The sequence below is a fragment of the Indicator indicator genome, chromosome 1 (genome assembly GCF_027791375.1).
Source record: "Indicator indicator isolate 239-I01 chromosome 1, UM_Iind_1.1, whole genome shotgun sequence".
NCBI lineage: Eukaryota > Metazoa > Chordata > Aves > Piciformes > Indicatoridae > Indicator > Indicator indicator.
The window spans coordinates 55,155,791-55,180,911 of NC_072010.1; the positions used below are offsets into that span (position 1 = coordinate 55,155,791).

Sequence of the window (25,121 nt, forward strand, 5' to 3'; positions counted from 1 at the left end):
AAAAATGTTGCCTAACGCTGAGGTTTCCCACAGAATTGGTTGTCAAAACGACAACACAAATGCATTTTTTTCTCTGTAATGTCTGAGGCCAAATTTAGCAGACAGTAACTGGTCATCTAGCAGGATTCCCAAGCCAGGAATGGAATGACAAGGATGCTTTGGGAACTTCCTAAAATGTAGGAGGCTACCAAAAGTATTCTTTCAAGGAGAAGGCCTTGCTCTTCTACTAACTAGTGGAACTTGCATCTGTTTGAGTGTCTGTTGAGAATGCTCATAGAGAAAAATTGTAATGGAGCGTGTCACATTGTACTGGCTCTCAAACCATAGTGAAATTAATTCATATCCTTCTAAAGTGTATATTCAGGCTGGGCAGTATATGTTTCTGTTGACATATATTTTAAATGAACTAGAATTGTCTCCCATTAACTTCCTTGTTGATAGTATGTTTTGTGGTTTTTAAACTGAAATTTGAGTATAGTTAAGGGCAGTTTTTTATCTAACTCCTCCTGCTGACAAAGGAATTTGCAGTAAATACACAGTAAATAAATTTTATTATAATGGATTTAGGTGCCTGAAGGAAATTGTATTGAAAAATTATGGGTTGGTTTTTTGTTTTTTTTTTTTTTTGGTTTTGAGGTTTTTAGTATTTAAATTTTATACACTGTGAATTAGAAATATCTCAGACTACTTATTTATTTGAATTTTTTAATAGTAAATTTGAACTAGGATTAGACTGTATTTTCTTGCATTTCTATCCTGGACATAACAGCTTGGATATGAATCCTTGCACTTTGCTCTGAGGAGATGTAAGCCCTCACAAATGTGTATTTATAGTTTGTGAGTCTGATTCTAGCAAAATGGCTAATCTTTTGTCTGCACATTTGTGAGGGCTATCTGTCCAATAAATTGAAATCATACGTATATTTTACTATAAAGGAGATACTTTATGCAGATAATATGTGAAAACTTCTTTCCAAGTATTATGCACTCTTTTTTTCCCTTGCTCTTTTCCCAAGGACAGTGTGATAACACAAAAACAATAAAATAATTTTCAGCATCAAACAAGTTTCTGAATATTTCTAAGAAATGTGAGAGAAGTGAACCCAGTGGACTGTCACTTTAATAGACAGCTCATTTTAGTCATATGTAAAAAAGTTCAAAAAGAATTGAAAATGGTCAGATCTTCCGTTATTTAAATGTATTACTTAGACTGAAGTAAAGACTGATCCCAAGTGAATATACAAACTGTTGGCTGTTTTCTGAAAGAAAAAGAGAAGCAGAACACTAGGAGTCAGAAAAGCAGCTTTTCTAAAGCTGCATAAGAAGCAAAACGCATTTGGAAAATATTTGTGCAGAAGAGGTTTCATAAAGTTACAGATCTTGAAAACTGGAAAATGCAGTCTAGTGAGTCATGTCAATCAGTATCTGTAGTCTGTTCTACAGAATTGAACAGAGGATATACGCCAGAAAAATGGGGTTTGGTTTGGGGGTATTTTTGCATTAAATATTAGGAAAAAGTAAGTGTACTGAGAAGAAAAATATAGTTTTATTTTCTCTCATAAATATATATGAAAAGGAAAAGTACCTTATTTTGTGAGTGAAGCATGATAGGTGAATTTGTCCCCTAAAGGTTTGTACAACATTATACTCTCAGCACGTAAATCTTTACGTCTTGATAAAACACTATCCTTACCATGGTTTGACAATGAAAACTTTTGTCCTCATTTTAATTTCTGACAGACATAAGATTATGAACATAGAAAGGTATTTTTAGCTTGCAGCAGTATTTAAGTATATTAATTTAACGTACTGTGTGATGAACTGCAGTGTTCATCATTATGAAATGTACCCACAGCTTTTGTGAAGCCCTTGTTGCCTTATCTTTAGTTTAATAGCTGAGTTGCCTGGAGTTTTTCTCAAATTTCTTTCTAAAACTGAGCTTTAATTCTTATTTTTAAAGTTGCACCCTGCAATTGACTGAATAGTAAATTCTAAAGACTAAAGACATATATATGAACTGCTGGAGCAGGTCCAGAGGAGGGGCATGAAGATGATTAGAGGGCTGGAGCACCTCCCCTATAGAGACAGGCTGTGAGAGTTGCAGCTGTTCAGCCTAGAAAAGAGAAGGTTCTGGGGAGACCTAATAGCCTTCCACTACCTGAAGGGGTCCCCCAAGAAATCTGGGAAAGGACTTTTTACAAAGGCTTGTAGTGATAGGACAAGAGGGAAGGTTGATTTAGACTATATATTAGGAAGAAATTCTTTACAGTAAGGATGGTGAGACAGTGGAATAGGTTGCCCACGGAGGCGGTGGTTGCCCCTCTGCTTGGAGGTGTTCAAGACCAGGTTGGATGAGACCTTGAGTGGTTTGGTCTAGTAGAAGGTGCCCCTGCCCATGGCAGGGGCATTTGGAGCTAGATGATCTTTAAGGTCCCTTCCAACCCAAGTCATTCTGTGAGTCTGTGGATGTAGGACCATATGTCTGTATACATAAAGACATTGTATATATTGCATATCTAAAGGTGTTATGTTTGGTTTTGTTGTTACTGACAAACAGCAATGTAGTTATAGCTTCAATGCAGAAACATCAGTCAGTAAAGTAAAAAAATCTGAATGAAATTGTTTAAATAAATTCCAGAAGTCTGTAATGCTACAGATTACATCTTGAAAAAAAGGCACCACATTTTTTCTTCTCAGTGTTTCAAAAAAAGGCTAAATTTCATATGAAGGGTTAGCTGCTAGCTCTTCAATGATTTCACTCTTCTTTTTCACACTCCATATGCTTGATTTGTCACCTGTACACAATTATGTGAGCTCCTTGCTGTTTTCCTCTTTTGCATGGGTTTTGGCATCAAGAAGTATTCTAATCAACATAATCTTCTCAAAGTTACTGTGGAAACAAGGGTTCTGTGAAAAAAATGTCAAGATATTGGCATTTACAGAAAAGCTATACATGACCAGACAAAATCTTGAAAGCAGAAGAGAATCACCAACTGTACTGTGTGTGTTGCAGGAACGATGGCTGCCACTTCCTGGTCATCAGCAGTTAGTTGTAAAGCATCCTGTAGATCCAAACCATTCAGTCTGACATTGGATCTTGCTTTCTTAATAACTATATTTGAGTTAGGAAGATGTAGAAAACCTGGAGATGCTTTCTACTTGGAAGCCTGGCTTAAGCAGGGGCTTAAGCTGATTTGTAGCTCCAAAGTATGTGGCATAGGCAAGCTCATATCTGTGTTATTCTACCTCTTCTGGAGCACCAGCTGCCTACTTGATCCACACTTCATATTCCTTGACCTTGGTATTGGTATTCCTTGGTCCCAAAATAGGGTAGTGCTGTGGAATTACTGTTACACTTATTCAGGTGGCATTATTGGTGCATTTATTCAGTTCAAAATATATGAAATAATGTGAGGTTTTGTTCTGTCTAAAGAATTAGTGTGATTTGCTTTTATATTCTGCCTTAGTTGAGAGCTTATGAAAATTAAGATAGCAATGGCATATTTTTTTTCTGGACAAATATTACATTATTTATACCTTCAATTGTTGCTATTCTTTGTTTATCTCTTTTCATTTTCTTCTTTCAGTTCCTCAATCCTTCTCATATTTCATAAGTATTAGGTCTTCGTTTAACCACTTAATTACACTATCTAAAATCAAACTGAGACTATGTAAGTGTTGTGGTCTGATCCTGGGTCATGGCTGAGCCTCAGTTATACAAACCTATGCATTGAGTAAGCACGTGTGGAAAATATGACTAGCTGGACTAAATTTTGAGGTTTGTGGGTTCATTCAGACATGGAAAAGGGTAACTTAGCAGATCAAAACTGACGATGATATTAACTTGACTTGAAATGAAAAAGGTGAACTTTGTTCAGTTCTGAGCATCAGAATTAAAGTGCAGAAATAATAATGCGGTTCTGTGGGAGCATTTGATCAAGTAAGATGTAGTCACTCAGAGACAACATCATTCCATTGTATTTCTTTGATCCATCACACTTTAACCAGTGAAGATGTCACTCACTGTATTACTTCCACCTTTCACTTAATTAATCTGTTCTGATGATACAATTTCTTGTAAAAAATTCTGCAACAGTCAGAAACCTGATTTGCCATAAAATAACTAAAGATTTCATTTTGATCATTTTGTACTTTGAATGTGTCTTGTCAAATCAGTCTTAGATGGTGTCTTGACTGAATGATGCATCAAATTAGCATTAAATCACCACTTCTTCTCTTTTCAAAGTCTGCACTCACAGATCTGCAGCTTGACATGAAGTATGTAGTATCTGCCTTCAAAAATGCAAGAAGCACAGTTCATATCTTTACTCTAGAATTCATTTCTGAACGAGACAGTTTGGCCAAAGCTTTGATTTTCTTTTTGTATTACTTATTTCATCTTCATAACCATAGTAAGCTACAAATCCACTTAGTATTATTACTGTGGAACCTTACAAGATTCTGCCACTAGCACATGTACCTGTCTTATATGGTTATCATTTTTTTTAAACTTTTAAACATAATTTTATGGTAATAAATAGTTTCAGCTTATTATAGGAACTTAAACTCTTTATTGCACACTATTTGCAATTTCTTCCAAGGAGTAGCTTGGATGGCTGCCGTATGACACTTAGTTTTAACATTTTTTAATGTGAAGTTTAAGAACTTTGTCATGAGACTATACAGTCATGATAAATCCATTAAGATAGGGCTTTAGCTTTAGATACTTTGTAACCATATTTTGAGAAAGCTAAACTTACTTAGCTAAGTTATGTTGTTTTAAAAAGCACACTGTCCAAGCTGAAAGGCATTGAGAGTGTTTCTAAGTGATGTCAAAAGAACTCAGGCAGTAATTTGATTCTCCCTTTAGGACATTAATCTTTTAACAGTACTATCAGCTAAAATTGGCATTCATAATTCAATCATTCAAGAAGTAAAATTGCTTTTGGCAGAAAACAGTTGGGAACATCTGCAACAAGTGCTCAAAACTGCTGTTGTGCTGAATGGATGTAGGAAACAGCCATAAAGTTTCAGAGAATATTCATTACATGCAGTACTCATTAAGCAATTTGTGAAATCCACCATATTAATTACACTGCTTAGAAGTCACCTTGAAACAGAGATTTTTTTTTTTCCTAGAAATCGCTACGCAAGGAAAAGACTTTAACAAAATGCTTTTCTATTTTCTGTTCAATGGAAGATGCACAGGGTTTGCTCTTCCTTTTTTTAATGCATAACTTTTAATGAAGTTAATAGCACCTGCACTGTTGTAATGTTCCTCATTATAAACCTATAAATCTCTTTCAAAAACCTAAAATGGTGTGAGAGCTATTAACCAGTAGTATATTGTATTTATTAGGATCATGATCCCTAATTTGTAATTTACAAAAACGCTAACTCAGTGAAGTGGTCATTCACTGGCAAGTGTGTATGTTTTGCACATATTTTCTGACTTGTATTGTTGATGACTGAATCTTGGCTTTTACAAAACACAATTTGTTGCTTTATTTTATAAACCCATTATAAGTGGACCAGTCTTGCTATTTTTTCATCACAAAAGCAGCCAAACTTCACTCCATTTTTTCCTGACAATGGCTTTTAACTTTTTCACAAGATAAAAGTATGGTTTTTTCCCATATCCTGCTTTTAATGATATATGTAATTTTGTGCAAACGTTCATCATTTTTACATACTATTTCCAGTCTGATTGTTCAAATCAGCATCCCTGAGTGAAGTTTCGTCTCCTGGTGTCTCCTTACTGCTCAGAAATCAAACCAGGAAAGAGACAATACCCAGGTTGACATTCAAAGAATGTGACACATTTGTGGGAGTAATTTAAAGGCATATAAAAATATAAGGGCCTTTCCTATAGTGGTCATGACAATTGGCAGAGACCTTCCTTTAGATGCTTTATACAATTTACCAGATAATGTAGGGTATTGGGGTTTTTCTTGTTTATTTCTTTGTTTTGGTTTTGGGGTTTGTTTACTTGCTTGTCTTTTTTCCCTCTGTAGTAACAGACATTACCTTTACTTGCCAAGGAGACAGACAATCTGGGAAAACTGTTCACATATATAGTTTAATAGGTGCATTCCTTAACTGAAACTTGTCAGTTGTCTTTTATAACTGTACTTGTGATATACGAAGAAAATATAATATTTATGACTTCCGTTTGTTAGTAAAGACAGTGATAAGGAAAAAACATAATCTGATAATCTGAGTTTTATTAGGACATTTTATATTAAAAATGCTTTAATGACAGTAGAAGTTAGTATTGTTGACTGAAAAATATCAACATTCTTTAGCAATTCCTTGTGATTTTGCAATTCAGCAACTTGGCTAATTCCTTGCAATTAATTTTTAAAGAAGTATTTCAGGGGGATTGCCTCATATTGTTCTTTACTTGTTTCAAGTCTTTTGCCAAGATGATAAAAAATATTTGAGGGAAAAGATTTTAGGCAGGTATTAGTCCAACACAGCACTAGAAAGCACTTTAATATTTTTACTGCTGCTGATGTTTGGCACGGAGTTGAACAATATAATTCACCCCCCAAAGCATAATTTACAAATCCCAAAATATTACTCTTTCCTAAATACATATGGTATGCTTTTGTATTATGTTCATGTTACTCTAGCTCTTATTTTACAGATTTATTCTTGCTGTTTGCAGAGATTTCTGTAGGTCTTCATAGTCAATCCCTGTTACCGGTATAAATGATCACTGCTGTAGCTTGGAAAGCACTTCTACTTTGGGAGAGGTATGGCAGCACATTGCAGAGCATCCTCTTGGTAGTGGGGGTCACAGGGCTCCTTCTGAGGACAGCATTGCAGGACGAATGCAGAGGGATGGCAGGAAAGCAAAGTCGCAGTGTTTAACGCAAGGCATGCAGGGAAGGCAATAGGCACTCCCACAGGGAATGAGAAATCCTTAAATTTCAGCTTCAGAGATAATGGTAAGACCTGGAAGCATAATAGTTAGATCTCTAATGCAAAGTTGAACATTTTTATGTTTTACAGTTGTGGGTTTTTATAGGTTTTGGAGCAAGATAGGCAAAGTCATTTGAGATTTGTAGGACATGCCTGGATATTTCTTTAAATTTCTACTTAATGTGATACATCATATCGTGGCTCCATTCATGCAGCAGAGTCCAGGGAATGCCAGGCAATGCCTTATGCTGAGTAGTTTTTGAGCAAAGGAACCAAGAGAGAAATATATTCAAGGGGCACTAAACTTACATGCCTTAGGATCTTCCTCATACTGAAGATAATGAGTAGAAACAACTATGATATTGTCTTTGCCTACTTTTGTTCTTGCTCCATCTGCTATAGATCTGCAGAGAGTTTCCTTCATGAGACAAGTATTCTCTTTGGATGATATCTGTCCATATTATGTCAGCTGAACTGCACACAGTAAATAAGTTTAAAGGGTGCCTTGTTGTCTTTATAGGAAAGAGCATTTTTAGCCATAATGAAGAAGGATTATCAAGCATCCTTAAGAAAAATACATTCCCTTCAGATACAGAATATAATGTTCTTTCCATAAATAAGGAAAGAAAAAGGTTGGTTGTTGTTTTGTTTGTTCTTTTTCCAGAAGTCTGTGCTACAATGTAATCACAAGTTAATCAGAGGTCGGTGCTGTAAACAGCCAGTCAAATGTTGTGACTCTTCTGGATAAATGTGCCAAAAAGGCATATTAATAATGAAAAAGCTATTCTCTAAAGAATTGATGGAGCCTGTCTAGTTTATCACTGTATCCTTGTGTATTTCAATGCTTTGATTACTTCTATGGTAATGCATAGAATTCTTCTATTTTTACATTCAAAAATATATGTGCACACACACACACATATATATGTGTGCAGATGTAGATAGGGATTTCCGTTCAAACTGGTCTTTAGTCATAAAGGTCAAACTTTAACATTAAAACACTTTTAACATTAAAACACTTGAAGGGCAAGAAACTCTATTACATGCAGTTATTGATTTTGAAGACCCTGACCCTTGCCAAGTAACACAGGCCGTAGGGGGCACTGACAGTAGTGTATTAATTAGAAGACCTAAAAAATCATGTTCAGTCTGTTTGGGTATAAATCTAATTAAACAAACAAACAAACCAATGCACAAAAGAGAAGAGAACAAAACCATAACAACCAAACAAAAAGGGTAAAAAAAAAAAAAAAAAAAAAGAACAACAAAAAATCCCCAAACAAACAAAAACCACAACAAAATCCCACTGTGTAGGACTAAGAGATTCAGACCTCAAGTGCTCTTGGAAATAGTGGAAATCTGCAATTGTTGGAGCTAAGCTACTATCCCCTTCTCTAAATAGCTTTCATTTTTGTCTTGGTAGCGATTACTGTGGCTGTCTGACATTATGGAAGCATAGTTTCTGATCACTCAAGTGAGTTAAAAGTTTTCAGAGCAAATGACATCCTAATAGAGAATACCAATTCAAAGAAAAATCACAATATCATAAGTATGAGCTTTTGTTGCTCTGCAGGTCTGCCTGTACTCCAAAGTTTGCAGCACCAGCAGTGCAAGGCACATCTGCCCTGTGTTCTCCTTCATACCAGGAGACTTCCTTAAGTCAAATGCCTATTCTGCCAGGCTCCCTGAATCCAGAGGCTTTTGTCCTCTGAAAAACCTTTCTCTAGTTGAATGTTAGAATCTTAGAACCATAGAATCACTGAGGCTACAAAAGACCCTTGAGATTGAGTCCAACTGTTAACCCAGCCTGGCCATGTGTTAACCCACGTGACCATTAAGTCCTGTCTGTAGTGCTTCATGTACACATCTTTTAAATACCTACAGGCTCAGTGAATCAACCACTTCCCTGGGCAGCCTGTTCCAATGTTTGACAACCCTTCCAGTTAAGAATTTTTTCCTAATATCCAATCTAAACCTCCTTTGGCGCAACTCGAGGCCATTTCTTCTTGTCCAATTGCTTGTTACTTAAGAGAATAAACTGTCCTCTGCCTCACTGCAACCTTCTTACAGGTAGTTTCAGCAAGCAATAAGGTCTCCCCTGGGCCTCCTTTTCTCCAGGCTAAACTGCGTTTAGCTCAGCCACTCTTCACAGGACCTATTATCTGGACCCCTTACCATGTTTGTTGTTCTCCTTTTGACATGCTCCAGCACTATATTGTCCTTGAAGTGCAGGGCCCAAAACTGAACATGATATTCAAGGTGTGGCCTCACCAGTACAGAGTATGCAGGGACAATCACTTCCCTGGTGTTGCTGGCCATTCTATTCCTGATACCAGCCAGGATGCTCTTGACCTTCTTGACTGCCTTGGCACACTGCTTGCTCATATTCAGTCAGCTGTTGACCAACATCCTATGGCCCTTTTCTGCCAGACAGGTTTCCAGCTGCTCCAGTCCAAGCATGTAGCATTACATGGGGTTGTAGCGACCCAAGTGGAGGACCTGACACTCAGCCTTGCTGAATTTCATGCAGTTGGCTTCAGCCCATCCAGCCAGCCTGTCCAGATCCCTCTGTGCAGAGCCTCTCTATCCTCAAGCAAATCAACAATCTCGCCTGTCAGGATCTTAGTTTGAAAAATGGCTAAGGAATGAGCTCAAGCACTGGACCAAAAATTGTTAGGTTCCACCCTTGCTCTTTTTTTACTGGTTCAACTACTTTGCTCCTAGATGCATTGTGTACAGAGGCAATTTGCCCTATGAAACATGGGTAAAAGCCTTTCTGACCACAGGATCAGTTGCTGGCACATTTTTGCCTAGGGATACAACTCCAGCCTTTGGATGCACAGGGAATGGTACAGAAACCTGATAACCTGGCCTGAGCTGGGAGCTGATATTTCTAACATGGGAAATTAAATGGAAATCTCTGAGGTTTTCAAAACTGGTAAGCTCTGAGAAAATCTAGAGACTGTTACAGGAAAGAAACCACATAGTCCAGATTCAGAAAGCCTTCAAGACTTCCTGATTTCTGCTGCAGTGTGACAGGACTGTTTTCTGAACTACCTTCAGTCCAAGCATCTCCAGACATCTAGGTACACTTAACAGCTGCCTCTCTCTTCAGGATATCCTGAGCACAGCTTGCCTAAAAGATTAGAACACCTGGAGACTTCAACCCAGCCTCTAGGACATTTGACAGATGGTTAATGAAACTGAGAATATGACAGCAGCATTGAACAAATAATTTTAAAAATGCATCGCTGAATCTTGAGATTCCTAAGGAAATATCATTTATTGAAAATGTTTCAGAATTTCCTGCTGCTTCAACAAGTTTGCCTATCCACAGTCTTAGTAATAGAATGTCTAATTCCATGCTATAGCTAACAACAAAAAAAAACAACAGAGAACTCTTAGATTCATATTGTTAATTAGAAGCCTTATAATTCAGAATACTTATTTTTATTCATACTTAAATGCATGGGTGTTTTTTTTTCAGACCACTGAAACTGAATTTGTCAGATAAGTGAAGTGAATCAAACCAGTCTAAAAGTAGTCAGTCAACAGAAAAAAATCTTGCATAAGAGAACTTTCCACTGGCACATTCTGTACCTGCACTTCTTCCCCCTGTATCAGCAAGTATCCCCTGTAAGTGAAGGAAAGTCATTTCAGCAGTACAGATTGTGGTGGGAGTAGCCAGGAAAAGGTCTGAGCTCCTTAATTGCATAAGATTTACTGTGGAAACATTCACAGTACAGTCACAGAACATTCTCTTGTGCACCTTTAGGAAAGGACTAATTATTTAGTTCTGTAGTTCTGAGGCCCTCTCACCTGAAGAGCTTGCCATGGCAATGAGAAACTTGCATAAAAAAAAGCAAAACCCCATACTGTGGTATCTACTTCCACTTAACCTACTGGGCTGAGTAGCTGGGAAAGGTTTTCCCCCAGTCCCTTAGAGTTAATGCTTTAGGAGTCACCGCAGATTATGCCCAATTGCAGCGTATGTACAAGAGGACAAAGCAATTATTTTCTGGCTACTATGCATGATAGATAGCTAGGACTGATGAGCTATAAGGCTAAGCAATAGTATGATTGCAATCAATGATAAGATACCTGATAATTCTCAGGTGGCTATTGAATCATCAATCAGGTTGTGAATGGGCCACCATCCTGTTTATCACCTTTTTTTTTTCTCTCTCCCCTCCCCCCCCCTCCCCCCCATGGGATTTTATACCTTTAACTATAAGTAGTTTTCCTCTTGAATCTTTAATTTCCACAATCCTGTCTGTGGCTTCTAAAACATTGGTTTTAGAATGGACTTTCTCACATGCAGCAACTGGATCTGTAAAACTGAGCCAAGGACACACAAATTCACATTGAACATGCCTCATACAATGCGAAACTCCTGCACAGGGGTAATGGAACATTATTTTGTGTGTGCTTTGGATTCTCCTGTATTGGATTATTTCTCTGTGCATTTCACTTGTGACCATACTCTTAAGCATGCTTCTCTGGGGAAAAAAAAAAAAAACACCTCTTTTTTTCCCCCATAAAGTCAAAGACATATAAACTTGGAGAAAACTTTGCCTTTTGCCTTAAAGCTTGTGTCAGAGTAAGGTTAACACTTGGAGGAAATTTTTCCTTTAGTTACTGGTTCCAAATAGAAACAAAAAGACAAATTTCTAGACCTGAAATTTTATGGATAGACATTGAATCAACACAATAAGAGGGCTCTAATATCTTTATAAATTGTAGCCTCCATTTTTGGACCCTTTTTTCCTTCAGTGACTAGGAAAGAAATTAGTCTGAAGAGTATCTCAACAAAGAACTTATGGCAGAACCACCAGAATCTTACCACTGACATACCCATTGCTGCCTCTGATGTAAGCCCAACATGGCAGATACTGTGATTGTCTTTGTGACCTGTTTCTATGACTGGCATTGCAGGAAGCATGTCATTATAAATCAGAAGATGGGAAGATAGATTCTTCTGTTTAATGTCAGCATGAAAAAGTTTCCTTGGACTTACTGAAGCAATATGACTATGAGAAGAGCACTGTTATTGAGGACTTTTAAACAGTTGTTACTAAGCTCAGTATTTTAGAAATGTGGATTTTTTTTTACATGATAATACAGTGATCAGCATGGGATCTGCAAGGCATTAAAATACACTTGATAGTGCAATCACATGGCATGACTCATTGAAGCTCATGCAGCTTTAATTTTTGCTGCCTGTATATTAGTAATGGTATAACTACCTTAAGGACTTGTTTTGGCAGTACAGCATACCCAGTTAGCCTCAGGCCACTAACTCCTCTCTGTCCTGCTGTGATTGTTTATGTGGATACATGAACTAAGTGGTGTAAACCCCTCTCTGATAGATCATGTGCTGCAATCACATCTTTGGATTTCTTTTTTATGTGATGAATGTTGATTAAAATGTTTAACATGCATGAATGTGTACAGTCTCACCCTGTTTTCTTAGTAATTCAATTGTTCTGAGAGCAACTGAAATACAAAACCTGCTTGCAGTATGTTTTATGGTCAAGGTAAGGCAATGTGCTGCTTGTATTCTACTTCACACTATGATGCTATGTAAGGTATTTCTACTATTACAGTAGGGGACATAATAAACAGCAAAAATCAATTGGGGGGGGAGGTGAAGTTGGCTGCCGCTCCCAGGTGGGAACTTGCTTTGAAATCAGAAAGCACAGTCATGTAGCCAGCAAGGTGATGAAACTGAACAGTGCTGAATCGCAGCCTTTCCGTTCGCTTTCCGCAAGGCACTGAGCACAATGCCAGTAATACACTCCCCAAGAGGTAACTAAAGATTCTTCTTACAAACTGTGCTATCAAAAAACAATTGTCTGACTGTGTATGCTTGGAAAATAAAGTGAACCTGAGTGTTCAAATAGTGGTACTGCTCCTAGTAGTTTAGTTAGGAAGACTCTAGGGACTTGAGCTCATTCTTTAACATCTGTATAGTCCTAGTCTGAACAGGTTTGTCTTGGCCTCTGCTTCTGTAACTTATTACTGAGGGTTTCCCAAGGACAACAGGGTCAGGGCTTCTTGTAAATGAGTGTTCCCTGTGGGACCTGTAATGAAGAGACTGTTAACTAATTATCTGTCTGTTTGGAAGGCATTCATTTTTTAATTGACCTCAAAGCACTCCAGGAACAAAAGAAATCTGAGCAAAGATGATTTGGGTCTAAGGCAAACAAGTGAGTAATTTTCTTTCATGCAATAGTTTCTTGAGTTTATTGGAGCCCACTGGACATACATGTTTTTCAAGTTCAATATTGCGCTGATTAAAAATGGGAGAGTTGTATCTGATGACATGATCTGCATGTTACATAGAGATTTCCATCCTTTCCTTTCACTGTCATTTTCTGTGCAAATAATGTTCCCATCATCACTTGTCAGGCCAATATTACAATGGAATTAATTTAAAACATAATCTGTTTCCTTTCAGTTTGAGTAGGAAAGTTCAATTCTGTGACTTGAATGTCAGGTGCAATTTTACAGAGGCTGCTTGCAGGGCTGTTATACCCCACAGAGAAGATAATTATAAACTTAGAAGGAGCCTTAGGATTTTCTGGTTAGGGAGCAAGTCTTGTCCAGCCAGATGATATTTTAATTTTCATTATTTGAATATTGACTGAAATGATGAAACTCAGGTTTCTAATTTAATTTTAGCTGCTAAGTTAATGCAGAAAACATGACACTGCTCTTTTAGGGGAGTGGGGGTGTATGTTTAATGATTGAGAGTCAATTTCTTCTACAGCACTGGCTCTGCATATGAGTAATGGAAAAGTATAAGTGTATTAGAGGAGAATACTTTTATATAATAGGAAATTAATTATGTGATCATGAAGAGCTCTCACGTGCTCCTGTTTTCACCAGCAGAAATCTTCAAAAAGTAAGTGTTCAGAAACATCATCACCAATACAGTAAAAGGTCCAAATCTCAAAACAGTGGGCAGGAGTTAAAACTGAATGTGATTTTTAACTTTGTTCATCATATTATTTTTTTAAATAATGTAAAATCATACTCAAAATTATTAAAAAAATATAGCAAATTAGAAGGAAAATGTTAATTTAGAAACAAAACTCCAGCTGTTCCAATCCTTTGCCTTATAATTCTATGAGATAGGAAGCTCTGAACTGCCCAATTGCAAAACCGTAGAACAGCCCAGGTTAGAAGGGACTACAGCAGATCATCTGGTTCAGGGCATTGTGGGAAAGGGAGTCTAGATAGGGTTAACTAGCATCCTGTCCAGTCACATCCTGAAAACCTCCAGCAGTGGGGACTCCACCACATCCCTGGCGAGGTTGTTCCAGTGACTGACTGTTCTCACTTGAAAACATTTCTTTCTTATGTTAAGATGAAAGCTCTCTTAGTGAAGCTTCTACCTGTTGCCCTTCTCCATGTGGCTCCTTGTGAAGAGAGAAACTTCATCCTCTTTGTAGCTGCCTTTAAGTGCTGAAACACTGTCATGAGGTTGTCCCTGAATCATCTCTTCTCTTAGGGGAAAAGACCTTACTCCTTCAGTCTTTTCTCACAGAGTACATTCTCTAGTCCTTTGATTCATCTTCATGGCCTTCCTTTGGACCTTCTCCAGTCTGTCCACATTTTCATTTGAAACCAGAATGGGATACAAAACTCTAGGTACAGTCTGACAAGCACTGAGCAAAGTGGGATGGATCAGGTCTGTATCTCTGCTAGTAATGTCCCTGCAGATGCATTCCGGGATCTGATTTGCCTTTGCAGCTGCCATGGTGCACTGCTGACTCATGTTCAGCTTGCTGTCCACCAGATCTTTTCCAGCAAGGCTGCTCCTCAGCCATGCAGATCTTAGCCTCTGTTGGGTTCTGGTTATTCCATCCCAGGTGGAGGACTTTGCACTTGCCTTTGTTAAACTACATAGTATTGATAAATTACACTACCTTCTCCACGCATGGCTGAGTATGAGCAGGTCTGAAGCAGGTAATTCTAATTTTCAAGAACATGGTTAATGACAAAGCCCAATCACATTAATCTAATCTGCAGGATGAAGAATAGGGAGCTATATCCCTTCCTTTAAGCTCTGTTGGTGCATACAGGATGACCAAGTTTGAAAGTACACCTTGAATTTACCCCTTTTATTTATTAACATTTATGTTTTGTTGAATTTATGAAGCAGTGTGATGACTATACACTTCTGCTCTCACTTGGCCTGCCGTTAGTCCTACCATTCTGTCAGCAGAACCATACCAGATTTTTTAAATTTATGGTTAGGATAGAAACTATAAAACATTGACTGCCTCAGAAATAATTGTTTCTGAAATTGTTAAACTTGCATCATGGCCCATAAAAACTGTGGCTGATGTAAAATATTTTATGTGATCATGCTTCCAGTTTTTAATAATGTAACAAATGCTTGCATCGAGTGTTCAGGAAATCTGGCAGTGATATTGTTAAGGATAATGTTCTATTCCATAGGGTTTACAGTTCCTTTAGTTGGTATCTTCTGCAAGTAGTTACTATGCCTAAATCAGTCCTGGCATTCTGATACACAGTAGAAGCATTTATTCAGCTCCAGAGTTTTGAGTTGCAGTTTTTTAAAAACTCTTTTTGGTTTGTAGGATGTTACTGGGGGTACCAAGCTGCAATATATATGAATATAGAACAAGTGCTTTATAAATTGTTTTATCAGACTTAAAAGCAACATGGCAGAATTGCCAAATTCAACTGCAAAACTTACCAATTTGGATCATATGAAGGCAGATGTGAGATTACAGCTGTAATAAAACTGAAATTGAATACTGGTAGCTGAAGTTGTAGTAGGCAATTGATTTGATTTATATAACATAAGCCATGTGAGGAGAGATATGTAGGTCAGCATCTTCATCTGGAAACAGTAGTTAGAAGAGTTGTGATAGGTCACTGAGAACTGCTGAGTTAATACTTGTTTAGCCTGGCAAAATGCTGGTGCAGCCTAACTATTTTCTGCTGAACTTGTCTGAGGAGACAGCATTTGCAACAAGGAAAAACTAAACAGTTACATCCAACACCACTTGTGGCATTAAAAATCTTCACTAAAATTAGCATAAGAACATAGGCCATATGGCGTTTCCCAGGGCAAGAGTTGGTACATCAGCTGTGAGCACATTTTCAGCCTGCAAAATACTTAAGGTGTGTAAATACACAAATCAGTGATTAAACTGGAGTAATAGAACAATATATTACAAAATGCAAATTGTAAATGATCCTGTTCAGGGAAATAGAGGAAGCACAATCAAATATAGCCTCCAGAGTTACTTTTAATCCAAGCAGTCTGCCAACAGATTTACACCCAAAAAAAAAAAAACCCCACACCCAAAAAAACCCACCCCACAACAACAACAAAAAAAAAAAAAAACCAAAAGCAAAACAATCACTTCTTTAAAGAAAACAATCCTGACTGTTTTGGTTTTGGGTTTGTGTTAGTTTGGGGTGTTTTTGTCCAAGGGGTGAACTAATGACCTGGCAATTCTGACATGAATTGAAGGCTTAATATGAACAGACACAAAATAATTAAGATACTTTTTAAAAGCAAATTAGAATTAAGTGTACAGAAATGACTGTTTGTGAGAGAGTTTCCATTTGCCATTCCCAGTAAAGGGCCCAAGATTTTGTCCAAGTTGTGAGCCTCTGGAAACTGTACCAGTTGTAGCCAGTACCAACCTGCTAGGGCTGATGTGGCACAATTTCTAAAGATTTCATCTTTGCAAAGTATACTTGAACCTCTTTGTCCTACAAACACCCCATTGGCACAGAGCAATGGAAAAATGCTTTTGCTTTATCTGTAATCTGACCAGAACCTCCAGTGCAGGAAATAAGAGGAGGAAAAAAACTTGAAGCAGAATATGAAGAGGAGCAAAATATTTACCTTATTGTTTCTTTGTACCAAAATTCAGGACATATATCACAGACAGGGGAGAAGAGAAGAACTAGAAATAAAGTTTTAAAAAAGCTTTAAAAATGCAGGTGGTTAATATAGATGATTTAAGGATGCACATCATTAGGAGAAGAAAGCAATGAGATGGTGTTGAGGTTGTGAGCATTTCTAAATATGAGTTTCATGTTTCAACATCCAAGAACCTCAGGAATGAATGCAGATATAGTGAATTAAAAAGAATGAAATAATGAAGTAATGAAAACACATGTATATGAAATAACTGCAGTAGGAATCTGAATAAGCTTGTGGCAGCCAAGGCAGGGATGTAATTTTTGTAGCAAAGAGAATAAGTGAAAGAAAAATTAATATTGTTACAAAAAAAACCAAAACAAAACAGCTATACTGAGTTTGATATGCTTTAACTTGTCGTAATACTTAGCATAACATAACATCTTGAACAACTCAACCCATAGATCTTACTTTCTAAGCACATTGCCTTGATTATTAGATCAGTTGATAGTCTGGCAATTATGAAAAACAAACTTAAGAGAGGAAATAAACCAGAATTTTATAAAAATTCTTGACTGCAACAACAGTAGAGGACGTTATCAATATAGTAAGTGTAAATTACCATTGTGGCTGTGTGGTGGGTTGAAATTACCCCCCAACATAAAATTGCCAGACCAGCTCAGTTGGAAAGCAAATGAAGCTGTATTTACAAGCTACAATCTAAAATATGGAATGCAATGATAATGTACAAAATATACAATATTTACCCATATATACAATTTATAAAGAACACAAGAACCCTTCTGAACAAAACCAGGGGACTACCAACAGCTTCCCCTCCCTGCTCCCTTCCCACTCCCCTGTACACATAAGAAAAGAAAGGAGAAAGGCAGAAAGAGCTGTTCGTTAATACTTAGCCACAACAAAGCAATGCAACCAAGGTCAGCAAAGCCAGCAGAAAGCTAGAAGCAAGTATCTGCTAGAGCGAAGGAAGCAAAAAAAAAAAAAAAAAAAAGAGAAAGTTAGTTTACATTACTAACCATATGTTAGATATCTGTCCAATGAGGTTATTTAGGCCTTATCATTATTTTCCTTTTTACATCCAGTCGTAATTTATTTACATTCTGCTGCTTTCTGTTCAAGATCTGTGGAAAATTTTCTAGGCATAGCCGAATACTACCACAGGCTGTAACTGGGATGGGTCTACCCAGTGCCTCCCATTGAGCAAAACCCTCTGGGCTGAACTAGGCAGAGGGTTATAGACATTATGGATGTTAGGTTGTTGTTTTGTTGTTGTTTAATCAGGCATACTGCACTGCTTGTACTAACACAACATTTCTGTTTTCTTTGTCTTTCTGACATCTAATAAAAACTCAGAACATCACTGTTACTTAAATAATACTTACTGTGTCTATTATGGTACCTCCACAGACACGTTGTTGGTTGAATATAGAGGGTGAGGCAACCATTATTTTGCCATCATGTTTGACAGCAACTGGCTCAAGAGTCCCTGTGTGTGTCATTTATGCCTCAGATGTGTGATTTCAAGAATGGAATGAATTTATAGTGTTGGGAGAGTATAATAGACATGGGTAAAAAAGCCTTAAAATACTTTGATGGTGAAGGGATATCTGTTTTTCCAGGTCCATACAGTGTTTTACATCATGGTGATTTTAGACATGACTGGGACTTGTAGGTAGCACTGCCAAACAGTAACTGATAATAATGAAATTATCATTCCTGAAGATGTATGGCTGTTAGTTTTTAAAGTCTTGAGACTGCTGAAAGAAGTCTCATGGTGTTACAGTTCATATATTAAAAAATCTTGCAGAAAAAAAAAAAGAAAACAAAAAAAGATGAGGTTGATGGGTCTTGTTTGAGGAATTTCAAATTAAAAGACAATTCAAAAACTGAAACAAAACTTGGAGTAAGGTGAAGGCATACTAAAGACAATGTTTTTTCTAAGCATGTGCAACCTCTTTTTGATGCTGTCTTCAAAATGATGCAGCAGCTAAATGTATTATACCTCTGGGAAGCATAAACTTTAGGGCCTGATTCTCCTCACTACGTAATAAGAATGGTGGAAAGTAGCCTTAAAGTAGGTATAAATTGCATTTAAATCTTTTTTATGGCTCAGCAGTGGAAGAAAGAAGCATCGATATAAATGAGAATCAGGTCCCCAGTATTTATTTAACCCTTGGGCTTTGTGTATCATTTTATTTGCACCTTTAAGAGATTTGCAGAGGGATTTTTAATCAGGATTTGGTGTACAGAAAGCTAAATGTTTTCATTGCCTTATAAGTAACTTTAATCATAGAGGCAGTTTATTCTTTTTATTTCTCAAGAGGGAATGGTAGAATTTCCTGCCTTTGTACAAACTGAGCTAAATGTTTCTGACACCCATAGTACAGTGTCACTTCGAAATTCACATTTCGTGTAATAACAGACCATTTTAATTTCATGAGCTAAAGAATTGGTTTCCACTTGCAAATTGTACTGAAGAAAGCAATATTGTCGGAAGAACTGGCACAGCGCTTCAAGAGATAAATCTATTGAATTAAATAAGAGGCTTTCATTACCTTTTACATTGCATTTCCATATAACATAAGCATTAATTAAACTCTTCATTGCTTTCTCCTATTCAGCAGAGCTATTCTTATTCGGTCTGACAAGAAATACTGCCCAAGAAAACACGTGGCACAGAAATACAGTCATTAAAGTACACTTACTCAACCAGAAGGGAAGGAAGAGTAGAAAGGGAAAATATTTTGATGCATTTGGGCAAGTGGGACCTATAAACAGAAATACATCATTTCTGGTTTTGACAGCAAGGCAGCTCTGATGGCTTGTAGGAGGTCATCTCACTAGGTATTTCTCCAGGCATTTTGAATACAAACAGAAAGCAAGCAATTGTCTTTGACTTCTTAAGTATATGTCTATTTACGAGGAAGGGTTCTTCTGTGTGAGGAATCACTTTCAGTGTTAGACAATTCTACCTTTTGAAGTATCAAAACAACTCTGCAAATTGAGTCTTCTTTCTTGTGTGAGGAATGTTCAAGCATGGCAAAATTGTTCCTATAGATTCAAAGTGTGTGTAATAAAGTAGTCAAGCCTTAAAGAGCTCTTTGAGTAGCTCATGTTCCTTGACTGAATAGATATCATGCATGTTTGATACTGAGACATTTTTATCTATATTCAAATATTTCTAATTAATTTTTACTTCTGATTCCAGGGGAACATTTGAGAATCTGCCCTCAGGAATATACGTGTTGCACCTCAGAAATGGAGGACAAGTTAAGCCAACAGAGCAAGCTGGAGTTTGAAAACTTAGTGGAAGAGACAAGTCACTTTGTACGCACCACTTTTGTATCCCGGCACAAGAAGTTTGACGGTAGGCTGGATATAATTTACTTATTTCAAGGTTATGGGATTTAAAAGTCAGCTTCTCATAATAAATTCCAGTGTTCTTTTCTTTACAATTAGATACCACATTTGCAGTTGTCAGTTTGGCTAAGATAAGGGTTAATTTACAGCTGGTATGCTTATCAGCCTTGTGAGTATTGCCTTTAATTACAATGACATTAAGAATCGGACTGTTAAGTGCCTGCAGGCTTGGCTGATGTTAAAAAAAGAGATTAGATATGCATAGAGAGGTTTATAAGTTTTGTCTCCTAGTTTCAAATGCAAACTGTAGGTTTGCAGTTATGTCAACTGTTGCAAGATGAACTATGGATCTCCCATGATTTTTTTGCTGCTGCAAACCAGTTTTTTTGTAGTTTGCTTTTTATAGCCTTAGTGCTGTAGTTTTTTTCCTGGATGATTTTCATGCAATGTACTAGTCTCTTAGAGGGTTTCTGGCTTCCGAACGCTAAGGCCTCAGCTGCATTTGAGAGGGATTGTTGTGCAAACCACTTATTATCAAATGCACACTTTATACTTAGAAAGAATTCACAAGAACAGTTTGGGAATTTTTATTTGTTTCTAATCAGTTCTCTTTGTAAGGGCCAGGTTTCAGTGTCACAATTTGCTAAATGCTTGTCTTTAATAAGGAACATTAAGTAGTTTTTATGGTTGTTTCTATGTTTACAAGTCACACTGTATTGAGCTCTTCTCATAAACTGCAGATTAGGAAGGAGTAAAACCTTCAGAATACTCAGTCATGGCTTTATCTAAATATGAAACCTGTATTCATGTTGAAAGTATCCCCCTGAGTATTTCTGTGTGTGTATAAGTTGGAAAAGGTCTGGCACTAAAAGTCACAAATTGGCATTTCAAAAAGGATTGCAGAGCTGCATCTGCGCATGCAGGCAGAAGGCCTGCAAACAGTGCAATAAAGTTGTCTAACACTAGGTTATGGGCTGTATGTGTAGGAGACTAATGGAAAGGTTATCTCTGTGGTGGGAAGCTTACTTCAAAACTCTGAGGTTGCATTCAAAAACAAATGAAGGTGTCTTTAAATCCCTGGAGTAATTCTGTATCATTCTCTCTATCAAATTAAAGATTTTTTTTTCCCTAATATTGATTCTCTAAATATGGCACAGAATGGAAGATGAATTATAAAAGGAAGGAGTGGGAAATGTATAATATGAAGATGGTCTGGAGAATGGTCCCCAGCTACAGATCAAATGCTAATATAATTTAGAAAGTGTCCTTAGTCATTAGAAGGACTATGGTGTGGATGATTATGCAGTGTTCTGCGTTGAGATGACTTCACTTTTTAGTGTGAAGTTGGAACTTTTTTGTGTAGTCAGTTTTCAAAATTTTACGTGGCTTTAAAAACCTGAAAAAAACAAAACAAAACATCTAGAGGTTGAGTGTGCAGTATTACAAGATGTGTATGCAAGCAGAACAGACATTGCAAACCATCTATGGTACATGCAGTGTTTTTCTTTTTTAGAAGGAAAACAGGAAGATCACTGGTATTCAGGGAGCAGTGCAGTTGTCTAAAAACTGTCTAAAAACTCTCTGACCACTGAACACCTTACTCATTTTCTGGCAACTTGAGCCCTTTTTATATTGCAATGAACTATATTGCATAGTCACATTACGGCTTTTTCAGTAACCTGAAATTCTGTATCTTAATACTGATGATAACGTGTATGGCTGACAGTTACTGACCTATTGTAAATATTACCTTCTGGGATTGTTAAGGATCTTCTTTTCAGGAAGTTGGATTTAAAGTGGATTCTTCTGGCTGGTCATTGATGTTTTAGAGGGAATTTGCAATATGAAGTCTCATCAAAGAGCATTTGAACTTTGCGTATACTTTCAGTATTTTAATACTATTCTAAAATGATTCAAAGGTTGTTCACTTTCACAGAAAAAATACTGTCTTCCTAAAAGGCAAATTAAAAAATGTATTCACCTAATAGGCTGTTTTATACTGAAAAGACAGATTTGCTGCAGTTTCAAATAGAATGGGGGGTTTTGGTATAAGGCAAATATTGTAGTATTAGGTAATATGAATGTATTAACTCTTCAAGAATCATCTCTCTTTTTGTGCTTGTTTTGTTTTAATTTGGTACTTTGCACAAGGGAATTCTGATACATGTGCCACTGTACTCAGCACTGGTTTGGCTGTACCTCGAGTACTGTGTCCAGTTCTGGGCTCCTCAATTTAAGAAGGACATTGAGATACTTGAACGTGTCCAGAGAAGGGCAACGAGGCTGGTGAGAGGCCTCGAACACAAGCCCTAAGAGGAGAGGCTGAAGGAGCTGGGGTTGTTTAGCCTGGAGAAGAGGAGGCTCAGGGATGACCTCATTGCTGTCTACAACTACCTGAAGGGAGGTTGTAGCCAGGAGGGGGTTGGTCTCTTCTCCCAGGCAACCAGCAGCAGAACAAGAGGACACAGTCTCAAGCTGCGCCAGGGGAGGTTTAGGCTCAAGGTGAGGATAAAGTTCTTCATGGAGAGAGTTGTTAGAGGCTGGAATGTGCTGTCCAGGGAGGTGGTGGAGTCACCATCCCTGGAGGCGTTCAAGAGGGGATTGGATGTGGCACTTGGTGCCATGGTTTAGTAGTCATGAGGTCTTGGGTGATAGGTTGGACTTGATGATCCTTGAGGTCTTTTCCAACTTTATTGATTCTGTGATTCTGTGATTCTGCCATTTAATGTTAGTACACAAGATATAACAAAACAAATAGAACCAACTGTGGCAATTTTATAGAAGTTGTGTACAGGACCTGTGTTTATAAATAGTAGCATATCTAAACAGTAGCAGAATATATGAACATTTAAGTAATGTTGAGATAGAAAGCATACTAGCATTGCTCCCATAAGGAGTTAAGTGAAACTACTACTGCTGCCAACTTCTTTGTTCACATGCAGACATTTATTTCATTTTGCAAATCCTTGGAAAGGGACATGGAAGATTTTCTAGATTTTTGTAAATTTTTTTCTGCTGTACCAGGTATGTCTTAGGGCAATGCTAATCTTTACAACATAAGACTTTCTAGGGATATGTGACCTCTGTTGAGTTACTATCTGGCTTTCATATGCCTTGCCTTTCTTGTTTACTTTGTATCTCACAACCATACACTTAAGCATATGTAGAATGATTTTAACATTTCCCTTTTGAGAGGAAATTTGAGGTTTGTTTTCCCTTTCAGGTTTTTGCCTGCTTCCAGTTCATGATCTACAAGGAAATTAAGATTGCTACCATTTAAACATTGTTTCTTTAGCCTTTGCTAAGACACACATTTTTACACAGAATGAGAGTGTGGCTGAGATGTGAAGGCACCTCTAGAGGTGGTCTAGGCAACCCCCTCCCTGCTGAACGTATGGTCAGCTACCATGGGTTACCCATGACCATGTGCAACCTCATTTTTAGTATCTCCATGGATGGAGACTGCACAGGCTCTTTATGCAACTTATGCAAGTGTTTGGCCATCCTCACAGTAAAAAAATGTTTTCTTGTTTTTAAATAGAATTAACTGTTCTTTAAATTTCTATCTCTTTCTTGTTGCCCTGTCACTAGGCTTTGCTGTGAAGAGCCTGGCTCAGTCTTCTTTAGTCCCTCACAACAGATATTTATACACATTGATGAGATCCTCTGAGCATTCTTTTCTGTAGGCTGGACTGTTCCAGCCCTCTTGACCTCTGCTTATATGGGAGATGGTCCAGTCCTTTTATTATCTTACCACACTTTGCTGGACTTGCAAAGGAGGAGCTCTTTCTTGGGGAGCCCAGGCATGGACCCAAAACTCCAAATGTGGCTGAGCTGAGAAGATCCACCTCTCTCAGGCTGTGGGCAATGCTCTTATATCATTTCTATGTCAGTTTTATATTTGTTTTTTACCTGAATTACAGTACTTTCCAAATCTCTACAAGAACTATAAGCAGGAGTAGCTAAATATTAAATAAAGCAAGCAGTGAAATTAGAAAAATTCCTTTGAAACAGTAGGTGCTGAACATTCCTAGCAAGGAATACAATGCCTGTTTCAGAAATGGGAATTACAAACCCTTCCAAAAACTAGGAAAATGAACGAAACTACCTTCCAGCAGACAGGAAATACACAGGAAATGAGGAGTTGCATTAGATGTGGATTTTTCTTTTACTTCAGGGCTTTGGGCAGGACTAATCCAAATAAGCAGACATGTAAAGAACAGCTGTTTCCTGTTTCTAGCAGTAGACAAGTAGGCATGCTTCAATCCTTAGACCCTCGCTATATACCTCAAAGCAGCTTAAAATATATCATTCTCTCAGTGTAGCTGTAATAGTATCATCTTATTACCACTGATTTCTTGCATAGTGGCATTGCTGAGCAGCTGCTTCACAGACAAGTCAATTTCTTTTAAGTATTGCTCCATCAGCAGCTGAAACCAGCCCTACTGGAAGATTTTGTAAAGAATGTTAATGAGGAGACAAGTAACTGTTCAGTGACGTTTTCTCACCGATCCTTTGAATAGCAATAGGAAAATTAGAGCAAATAACTTTCATTTAAAGTAAATAAATCTGAATCTAGTAGAAGAGGCACTAATTCCTCATTCTCATTAAAAAAAAAAAATACGCTAGTAGTCTTTGTAATGGTGCTAAAAATGAAAGAGCATATAAAAATAGCTGTCACAAACATGAATGGATATGGATAGCTTTCAGCAGAATGTGTGAGGTATGATGCCATTTAAGGAAACTAACCTGAATAGCATAAGAACCAATCTGCAGCTGCATTGATCTGTCTTGCAGGGTCATCATTCACCATACTCCTGGGTTTTTTACAGTCTAGTAGAACAGTGATCCATACCCATTAGTGGTGATTATATTTCTTACAGTCGTTGCCAGC

The 25,121-nt window shown here is 37.4% G+C and overlaps 1 protein-coding gene across 1 annotated transcript in view; it reads left to right on the forward strand.

The window, feature by feature from the left end:
• GPC6 (glypican 6) overlaps window positions 1–25,121 on the forward strand; it is a 774,375-nt gene that overhangs the window by 209,450 nt on the left and 539,804 nt on the right. Inside the window, exon 2 of the mRNA XM_054384418.1 lies at window positions 20,076–20,234. Within this exon, the coding sequence (XP_054240393.1) occupies window positions 20,076–20,234 (159 nt within the window). The remainder of the gene's footprint in view (window positions 1–20,075; window positions 20,235–25,121) is intronic.